The sequence below is a fragment of the Nannobrachium achirus genome (assembly GCF_963921795.1).
Source record: "Nannobrachium achirus genome assembly, chromosome: 17".
In the NCBI taxonomy this organism is placed as follows: domain Eukaryota; kingdom Metazoa; phylum Chordata; class Actinopteri; order Myctophiformes; family Myctophidae; genus Nannobrachium; species Nannobrachium achirus.
In genome coordinates, this window is record NC_137824.1 from 34,199,868 (window position 1) to 34,211,135 (window position 11,268).

The 11,268-nt window shown below is 42.6% G+C and overlaps 1 protein-coding gene across 1 annotated transcript in view; it reads left to right on the top strand.

The window, feature by feature from the left end:
- tenm1 (teneurin transmembrane protein 1) overlaps window positions 1-11,268 on the top strand; it is a gene marked incomplete at both ends in the record, with an annotated part of 491,087 nt that overhangs the window by 441,593 nt on the left and 38,226 nt on the right. The window contains 3 exons of the mRNA XM_080745426.1: window positions 1,418-1,717; window positions 4,449-4,696; window positions 5,404-5,546. Coding sequence (XP_080601552.1) covers window positions 1,418-1,717; window positions 4,449-4,696; window positions 5,404-5,546 — 691 coding nt within the window. The remainder of the gene's footprint in view (window positions 1-1,417; window positions 1,718-4,448; window positions 4,697-5,403; window positions 5,547-11,268) is intronic.

Below are 11,268 nucleotides of genomic sequence, written 5' to 3' on the forward strand. Positions count from 1 at the left end.
TCAAACCTTTTCATGTGAAGGACCCCCAAAATGATATGTATTTGGCCACGGACCACCATCTCAAAATATTTAGTTCCAGGGACCCTCCCCAGAAGCAAAATTTGAGTTACAAATGTTTGCTTAAAAAATACATACATTCAAAGATTTGCACACATCTTCACAGCTTTTCAAAAATAGCAGATCTACAAGCTCGCAGCGCGGCACTCGGTGCCGCGCTGTGAGCTTGTATATCTGCTATTTTTCAATAGCTAAAGTTACTAGGGCCCCTCCACCTTGGGCCCTAGTAACTCAGTCCCACTCCCCCCCCCCACCCCCTTGTGACGCCCCTGCACGCAATGGGGAACAGAGGTTCCGCCGCTGAGATTTACATAACGGGTTAGCGTTATATTGGAATGATTAACTAGTAGACGTCATTGGAGGTTAACTGGCGGGTCAAATGACTTGGAACCTGTTGCCTGTACTTTCCCCACCCCCGCCCCCTGCTTTTCCTCCCTGGCACAGAAAGTAGGCTACACCACGCAAACAGGATATTGCATGGGAGAGAGAGGGCCATGTAGCAAATTAATGAATGAGGTCTGGTCCTCCTCCTTGTTTCGTAATAGAGCCATTCATGATGTTGATCTTATGAACGAAAGCTGGGGTTGCGCCGAATGACGCCCGTTCATTCATCTGAACTATAATAAATTGTCTTCGAGTCTCTCTCCTGTTGCATGACAATTACACAGCAGCAGAATGTTATTGATTGCCTCTTGACTGACTCACTCCTCTCTATCCAATCTGACTCCCTCTCCCCCTCTCTCTCTCTCTCTCTCTCTCTCTCTCGCTCTCTCTCTCTCTCTCATCATGTGTTGTGTTCTGTAATAGATGATCAACTTATTTTCTCAGTGTAAATGGTGTAATGAATTGCTTTTTTATTTACTGGAAACATTTATTTATATATTTGTGATTTAAAGATGGTTTGATCTTTTTCTCAAACGACGGTTGAGAGAGAATAAAGATGTGGCTAAAAATCTATCGCTCTTTCCCTCTCTCTGCCCCCCCCCCCCCCCCCCCCCCCCTCTCTCTCTCTCTCCTTGCCAAAGCATTAATGCCATACAGTATAATAATAAGGGGGGTAATAATACTATTAATAATAATAATAAAACAGACAAGATAAGAAATACATTATTTTTTATATTTGAAAATAGGCGATCTAGCTCACAATGCGTCGCAATGTGACTCGTAGATCTGCTATTTTCAAACATTTTGTACTTTTACATTTTGAATTCCAGAATTCTACTTGCAACAGAGTATCTCTATACTGCGAGTCTAAAATACGAGTCCTTTTTTCCACCACAGCTCACACCTCTCTCACTGTCTTCTCGTACACGACGAACAATAACAACGCGTGCGTTTCTCCACGGTTTCCACCATACAGGCCCACAACAGGAACCTGCTGTCCATCGACTTTGACCAGAACACGCGCGTGGGGAAGATCTACGACGACCACCGCAAGTTCACGCTGCACGTGCAGTACGATGCGCTGGGCCGGCCCGTGGTCTGGTCGCCCGGCACCAACAGCAAGTACACGGCGGTCAACATCACCTACTCGGCCGGGGGCCTGCTGTCCGCCATCCACCGCGGGGAGTGGTCCGAGAGGCTGGAGTACGACAACGAGAGGGTGGCGTCCCGGGCCTGGGTCAACGGCAAGATCTGGAGCTACACATACGTGGACCGGGTGAGACTGAGCCCCCTTGGGGGGGTCCCCAGATGATTAACTTAATGGGCAATGTTGTTTTCTCACTCAACAGTAAACAAACCACCATAAGGTTTAAGTGTATAGACTAGAGGGTATCTACACATTTCTGAAGTGACAATTCAAGGACTTTTTAGTACCTCTAAAATGACAAATAAAACATTGGCCAAATTGTCAAATATTAGAGGCAGAAATTGTGAAAATAGCAGATCTACATGCTCACAACGCCTCGCAACGCCAAATATGGGCATATGATTTCCGCCCTACTTCCCTAGTTCTGTGTAAACAAAGAAATAACAGCGGTAGTGGTAGATCCTGCATGTTTTGGATGGTATAAGGATACATATTCTAGCTCACAAGACATAGCCCTTGTACATAATATGACTGAAATGGCTGAAAAGGCTCTATATTTCAATTCAAGCCGCGTTGTTTCTGCCGACTAGTGCCGAGGTGAAAATGTCCCATTGAAATTTATGGGGAGCCTAGGAGGCGGGCTACATTTTACCATCGTACCGATGTCACTGGTCACGTGACCCCCAAAATATCACAACTCCGTTCCCAGCACGACAGGAGGGGGGGCACTTGGGCTAATGTTCACTCATCAACATATATAAATGATATAGTTGATTATTGAAAATGGGTGGTCCTCCCCTTTAAGTAAAAATTCTGAGTACTTTTTCCCATCACTGGTCCCAGACCAGGGACGCTAGGTTTCATGTGGTTTAAATGAATAAGTGAGACAGACATACTGTAACCTGAAGCCTGGTATCATATCTCTAAAGCTAACTTCAGATGAAATATTCATCCGGGTGTATTTTTAGTGAGCGAGCTCATTCCTTGTCCAAGCCTCAAATGAGAGCACTGGAGTGGAGAAGGAATTCATTTCGAAATTAATAAGGCTTATATGAAATATTAATGTGTTAATATGGCACCTCTGGCACCCTAATATTCAAATTAAAACCTATTTTTGCGTAACATATTTTGGTTGGAATAGAGCACATAAAACACTTGAGACATAATGACACATTAAGCCAGGGATGTCCAAACCTTTTTCAAAGAGGGTTATATTTCAAAATGTGCAAATACCTCAGGGCCGAGCGCATCTCCTGTCATACTGTACTGTACCATTGGACCACAACAAAGTCTCATACAAATGAACCCTCAAATACCTGGAACGCACCCGAGTCGCGTTAGATTTTAACCACTTATAACCATTATTTTATGCTTTAACTTACAGGTATATAAATATACAAGCTCACAGCGCGGCACCGAGTGCCGCGATGCGAGCTTGTAGATCTGCTATTTTTGAAAAATCGTGAAAATGTGTGCAGGCTTTGAATATCTTTGACCCGATCTTTGAGCCGACTTCTAAATCCTTCTTCTAAATCATGCTGTTCTCAAACTTTTTTGTGTCAAGGACCCCCAAAATTACAGGTATTTGGCCACGGACCCCCATCCCAAAATATGTTGTTCCAGGGACCACCCAGAAGCAAATATTTGAGTTACAGTACAAATGTTCGCTTTTAAATATATATATTCAAAGACTTGCAAAAAGAACTCTTGATTTTTCAAAAATAGCAGATCTACAAGCTCAAAGCGTGGCACTCAGTACGTGCCACGCTGTGAGCTTGTATATCTGCTATTTTTCAATAGTTAAAGCATAAAATAATTCTAGGTCTAAGCATCACGTTGCAATTTTATTTAACTACAGTGCAGTATCAATATTGTTTTTGTTGTCAGTGTAGCCAAATGTACCGTAAGTCACTTGTGCTGCGAGCAAACCCAAAACAATTCAGCCAATTAGTTTTTTTCCACATGCGTGCACTGCATTGCTAATATATTTACAGTCCAATGAATTGTCGTTTGTTCAGATGACAGCATAGCCAAATGTCTCTCTACAAACCCTTTAATCACATAAAAATGGCCTTTCTTTCACATCTTTTGAATGAAATAACACAAGGAACAGTGAGGAATCCTTACACATTCTACTGAGAAATAGACTATCTGCCCCCAGGTGAATTTCAAAACAACAAAATTCCTATTTCTGGTCATAAATAAAACCTTTTAGGAAGAAGCTGCGGGCCATAATATAAAATTTACCCACATTACACTAACATTCATGTTGAGAATTTTAGTAGGGACAATTATCTTAGGGATTATTTTCTTAGCGATTATTCAATTGCTTTCTTTTTGAATAATTGAAAAATGGTGATTTCTTTTCTTCTTTTTTTAACATTCTTTTTGTATCGATTATTCTGATTAACCATTTAAACCCTATGTAGTAGATAGCAGTTTATTAACGCGAGGCGTTGTGAGCATAGATCGGATATTTTCACAATAGAACCGTGTTATACAAAATGTAATGCCTCAACTCTTAGTGCTCGTCAGGGTGGGAGGGGTCTCCAGTTCAAATTATTTTGGGGGTCGCGCAGTGGGGTCAGTTCAGAAAAAGGTAAGGTATGGCAACATGACTGGTTTCTTGCACGCGCGCCTTCGCGTGGGTGCAAGACACCAGTCATGTTGCCATACCTTAGCAACAGGCATGAGGAAAAGTACATTTTATTATTTCCCTCTGTAGCCAAGGTATGGCAGCTGCCATAGCTTGCCATACCCAATTGACGCCTCTGTGTGTGTGTGTGTGTGTGTGTGTGTGTGTGTGTGTGTGTGTGTGTGTGTGTGTGTGTGCGTGTGCGTGTGCGTGTTGACCCTCCAGTCCATCATGCTGCTGCTGCACAGCCAGAGACGCTACGTGTTCGAGTACGACCCCACGGACCGCCTGGTGGCCGTCACCATGCCCAGCATGGTGAGGCACAGCCTCAGCTCCCTGCTGTCCATTGGCTACTACAGGAACATGTACACCCCTCCAGACAGCCAGGGGGCAGCGTTCGTCCAGGACTACAGCCTGGACGGGCGGCTGTTCAGGACCCAGTACCTGGGGACGGGACGCAGTGTCATTTACAGGTCAGGACTTCATCCGCGCATCCATAGATTTGCGCGCACGGCACAGGGGTGGACTGGGTACCTGCATGGCATACCGGGTATATGCCCGGTGGGCTGACTATACAAGTGAGCCTGTGGGCAAATAATCATGTAAGCAAATTGACATCACATGATTGGCCCACTGGCTTGTCTATCAGCTGATACAAGCCCACAACACGTAGCTGCCTCGAAACATTAGCCTCACATAGCCAGACTAATCTGCCATTGGCCCCACCCACTTATTCAAATATTTCACGGCTCACAAGTCGTGAGGAACCAACCAGGGGCCCAGTATGCAAATGTAGGGCGGGCTTTAGGTCGTGAGGAACCAACCAGGGCCAAGTATGCAAATGTTGGGCGGTCGTATTAGCTTTGCGCTACACTGGCTGGTTGTATGTCTAACCAATAGAGTCCGTTTGAATCTTTTTGAATCTGCCCCATGGAAAAGAAAACTACATTGACAAGAACCTGCCTCTTTCCACGCAGTCGCAGTGTGATAGTGTCTGGCAATGCGAGGCTATGCAAACATCAGTATTGCAAACAATTATTATTAAACTTCATCATCATTGTTATCATTTGAATATCAAGTAGAAATTCTAGAAAACAAGTGCTTTGTGATGAATGTATGTGTGTGTGTGTGTGTGTGTGTGTGTGTGTGTGTGTGTGTGTGTGTGTGTGCGTGCGTGCAGGTATACGGGTGCAGCCCGGCTCTCTGAGGTGGTGTACGACTCCACCCTGGTCACCTTCACATACGATGACTCATCAGGCACCGTCAAGACCATCCATCTGACACACAACGGCTTCATCAGCTCCATACGCTACAGACAGACAGGTACGCACGCACGCACACACGCAACGTTGTGAGGTTGTAGATATTGTAGATATTGTCAAACAGCTTGGGTATAAAATAGGACTAAAGTGGTTCTTAATATTATAATTTATATCTGCAAAGTAACTAAAGTTTTCAAACTAGAAGCAGTGCTCTTCCGAGCACAGGTCTCCACCAGGCCAGGCGTCCTGGTGGTGCTACTGTATAATAGGCCAATGTAAAAAGGGTGGCATATGTTCTTCACCTTAGACCTTTCATTGCAATCTAATTGCTAAAGTCTACCTGCTGGTGGCGCTATAACAGGCCAATGTGAAAAGGGTAGCATTTGTTCCTTGACATAGTGGGAATATGTGTGGCAAATTTCACGGTAATCGCAAGGTGCGTTGATGATTTGAGGCATTTTGTTCAAAAACGGAGCAATCCTGCAAACTTTGGAAGCTAATATTAGCCAATCAGGATAGAATATGAAATATCAGACGGATCAGACTTGATCACATGACTATAGAGATACTGTATACCGATTTGTGTTATTTTTGGATAAAATCTGAAGGAGTAATATCCAAAAATGTGTTTTACATAAGTCGGCCCAAAGGTGGCGCTATAAAAGGCTGATGTGAAAAATGCAGTGAAAAGGTTTCTCCTTGGCCTCTAGGGAGTGCGCTTACAAAGTTTGAAACTGATCGGTGGAGTTATAGGTAAAACCACAAGTCGGCCTGTTATAGCGCCACCATGAGGCTGATTTCAAAGATTTGAAGTGGCATTTCTTCCTCGACCTAGTGGGAACGTGTGTGCGCGATTTCATGATATTTGCACTTTGCGTTTGGGATTTGAGGCATTTTGTTCAAAACGGCTCAATCCTACAAACTTTGGAAGCCAATCTTAGCCAATCAGGATGGAATATGCAAAATCGGACAGATCCGTGTCGATCACATGACTGTCGAGATACTGCCTACCGATTTGTAGGATTTTTGGACAAAATCTGTAAGAGTAGTGCACAGAAATGTGTTTTGTGAACATCGGCCACTAGGTAGCGCTAGAAAAGGCCCATTTGAAAAAATTAGGGCAGAGGTTCTAGATTGGCATCCGGGGAATGTGTGTGCTCACTTTGGCAGTGACCGGGCCAACGGCGACTGAGATTATGTGCACACAAACCTGCGAGGACACACGGACGGACGGACGCACGCACGGACGGACACACGGACGGACGAAGGGGAAAACATACTCTCCCCCATGCCTTCGGCTGGTGGAGACAATAAATGTAGTGGTGTAAAAGTACAATATTTGGATCTGAGATGTAGTGTAGAAGTAAAAGTATTGGAAATTGGAAATACAAATTCCTCAAAATTAAATGTACTTAGTTACTTTACACCACTGCAATTACGTCACTTTATTTCCATGTCATATTGCCGTTCTGTGTGGGATATACTGATGACACAAACAGCAGTTTCACCACTGAAACCCTATGTTTGACCAGAGTCCCTCCGAGCTTTATACTAGTTTCTGTTTAAATATCTTTGATGAAAACAGACGGTTTTCAAGCTTACAGCACGTTGTAGTTTGAAGTGTAAGCTTGGAGATCGTCTATTTTCTGCAAACGTTTTCCCCAGAATATGGATGCTGGTGTTTAAGAGGTTCAGTTATTGGCTCCGTGATCTGCACTGCAGAACAAAACAACCCCAAGTCACAGTTGTCGATTGACATACCATGACTCGCCCTCGCCCACAAAAAGTGTCTCTGTCAACCATGTAAATGCATGTAAATGCAAATATTCCAGCTGCATGTAATGTCATTTTAAAGTATGAAAAGACATGTAGTAAACCCTTACTCTATGTACTAGTACCCTATCGCCTTCACTCTGTCACTATTACTGTGCAGAGCCGTGCCATTCCCATGACCTGGGCAGTGGTGGCCTCACTTACACTGTTGACATGGCAAACATACTGCGGTCCCCAATGACCGCTGTCTGGATGTCTCCTAATGGAATGGCAGGCCGACTTCACCCTGCCCACCAGCACGGGGTTGTCTTTGGATTCTGTAATGGAATGTGTGAAGAAAAAAGGACGATTTAATGATTAAAGGACTTGTTTTTTTTTACAACAAGGGTTCATATGTTAGATGGTAATTAGAGAAATGTACTTTTACATGTACTGCTTTCTTTCGTTTTAGCGATTTTAGCGATAGTAGCTTTATTGCTATTTAAAGTAACAAGACCCCATAACTCACATCTGCCCATGAAAGATTGCAGTGCATCTTGGGAATGGGCTTATTGTGTATTGTGTGTGTATTAAATACATATTTAGCCACTTGTATGCATGCCCCCACCCACTGAAATTAAAATCGTTACAATCGCTAAAATGATAGAAAGCAGTAAATGCAAACATTTTAACACTCATCTTTTCTTTTCTCTAATTACAATCTAAGATATGAACCCTTTTTGTAAAAAAACAAATTGTCCTTTAAGTAAAGGGACATTGATGTATAGAGTAGTACTGTAACAGAGATGGAAAAGGTAGAGCACGTCACCTACTGATTCTCATCTCTGAATATCCTTACTATATATGCCACAGTTTATTTCCTGAAAATTGAGCTGGAATTGCTGCCCATCATCTCTAACCACTTTTAGACCCTCGAGACTTAGGCCTAGGCCAGACGGAGATGGATATTTCATATCTCCCAGATTTTCAGATATCCACATAGAAAAATATCTAGTTCCACACGACAAAGATATCTAGGTCTAAAATAATCTGAGTCCCCAGACCTCCACTAGGGGGACAAGCACACACAGTAAAGTCTTATCCGTGTTCCATGCCTACACGGATCCAGTGAATTGGATATCTTCACTTATTTATCTGGTTTCAAAAGTATCCACTTTCGCGGCCGAAAAAAAAAACAGCTTCTTGTGGCTGCAAGCCCCAATCGCAAAAAGAAATTTCTAGCTTCAGAAATATCCAGATTCGTGTAGCCGGCACCTTAGTAAACTGGATCTGAGTTGGCTCTGTCCTCTGCCCACAACCCCCCTCCCCCCCCCATCTACACCGAATCTCTTTGTTAAAAAAATAGCCGATCTGCAAGCTCACAATGTGTTGCGTTGCGACACGTTGTGAGGTTTTAGATCTGTTCCAGTCAGTATATGGATGCTGGGGTTGACGCGGTTAAGGCTGTGATTGATGACATGATAAATAGCTGTGACACAGATTTAATCTGAAACTGTAGCTCTTTGCCTTCTCCTCTGACCTACTCTAGCACTGCACATCCGGGCCCCTCCTCTTCCTCTCCATTGCACTTTGTCCTTGATCTCTTACTTGCCCCATTCTTACAAACACAAGGTTACTCTTAAGATTGGTTGAATGTGCAAAGAGGTTTTGCACACACATGCAGAGGAGATTCAGAATTCTGGGAGGAATGTCTTATCAGTTGACACCAAATGCTTCCATTTAATTTGACATGATTTACTTCATTGATTTTAGTGTCTTCTGGCATTGTGTTTACTGGTGGTTTGCACACACAAAAATAATAATTGTGTGTGCAAGCAATGAGAAATATTGTTGTGCTCATTATGGTCATGATTAAGTGGACCACGCTTTCATTAAAAGTGACTTAGCGAGAAAAATCATCAAGTTCTTAACGGAAAAGTACTGTAATGTTTGATGTTGAAGTTATGATCAAAATAATCCCACACGGTTGTCATTTCCATAGAACTTAAAAATTGCACATGTGAAAGTGCAGGTGCATTAGCCTACGTGCTTCTGTGGTTCTGTAGGCGTGGTACCAGATTCACAGACCGTACAGACTGGGTTTTTCTGACTTCTTACCCGAGATTGTTTCTGTCCTCAGCAAAAAAAAGAACATAAAAAATGTATGGCTCGATTGAATACTTTATTAACCAGAAATGTAAACAGCAGAGGTACAGTAGCACACTCAGGCCAAAAGGATAACACCAAAAAAGTCCTGGGGACTTGTTTCCATTGCGGTCCTATGTATTCAATTCATCAACGTAGAATATTAATACATTATACATGTCATCAACAAATCCAAACAGATATACTGTAATGTACAAAGGATAAAAAGGAAGAACAACACCTCCTCCCAAATTCAAATTTACATCAGTAGATCTCAGCCTACCTCACAGTCACTACTGAACTTACTAAATTAGTGGGGAAAACACTCTTGAAAGTTAATAATGTGCATGTAATTCGCTCTTGCAAAAACTAAATTGCCATTCGTTTTACGTAAAACGAGTCTATTACTGCAAGTTGTAAGAATTGGTATGAGTTGACATTTGGAATTTCCTGTCAGAAACCATTTGTAATATCATTATACATTTCAAGAGGTTATCAATTTATGCGTGTGCCAGACTGAATGACAAATACGCCCTCGGAAAAGCAGAAACAGAGGTTGTTGCACTTGTGAAACGTATAAAAGTGTGTCTGTAAACCTGTATGGTAAATTCCACCATAATTCTTAGCAATTAAAGCAGCACTATGTGACTTTCCTCTTCTACCCCAGATTTGGACCCAGTTTCCGGCATGCGTGCTGACATTTCTACCATTGCGCTAATAGAGCCGGCCTGCTTGCTCGAGGGATGAATTGAATATTGACCATAGGTCAAAATTTGTGTCCGATCCTCTGTCTAGGTGAGACACGACTTTTGACACAATCTAAATGTCTCAATAGAAGATTAGGGAGACAAAATACAACCACCCCAGTTGTATAAGTTCTATTGTATCAACCCATTTAGGCCTAAGTCCCATTTGAAAATTACCAACTTTTACAGGAAAATGTATTACTCAGCCTCTGTAGCAGCTATATAACAAAACTCCAAAACTATTTGATAGCTTACACCTTTGGCTTTTCAAAGATTGTTTTTTTTTTTTCTCCAAAGACATGTACGTACATGTACATACTGTACATGTACTGTAATACACAAAAATGTGTTCCTGCCCTGCCCCTGATGGGTACACTTTAATGTGTACCCATCCATATCAACATACATACTTACTTACCATACTTTGTGTCTGAAGCAACATTTCTAGCGTGTTTGTATAGTTCTTTTCAATTGGCACATTTTTATCCATCTCATTTTTTCATTTAACAGTTTTTCTTAAAAAAATATATTTTCATCAATGATAACAACACTGATGCATCATGCAAAACATGGTAGGCCTATGTGTGTTGGAAGACCAGAGAGTGGTTGTGTCTAGTAGGAAAGACACACACAGATACAGTGTACAGTAACACAAATCTACCTTTATACTGTTTGCCCACTTTGATATAGTTAAAACTGAAACACACACACACGTGTGCACGCACACGCACGCACGCGTATTATGATGATTATCTCGTGTAAAAACCATGGACAGATTGAACAGACTGAAGCAGACAGAGCAGACTGAAGCATTACTGCTTTGCTTTGATAAGAATGCCCCGCCACACAAATACTGTAGACTATTTTCTTTGCGAAGGAGTACAATTGTAGTCGTTTGGGTTTGAGTCAGCGGAGCAGTCGTTAGATCAGAGAAGGTTCAGGTGTGAAGAGAGCTTGTAGCTTCTTCAGCGCTGCCGGGGGTTGTTGTGGTCTACCACCCACGTCAATATGAGACCAACACCCGCCTCTGCAAGCCCCCCACAATGCTTCAAGTAAACATCACATGTGTGATTCAGTGTGTGTGTGTGTGTGTGTGTGCGTTTGTGCGTGTGTGTGTGTGTGTGTGTGTGTGTGTGTGCG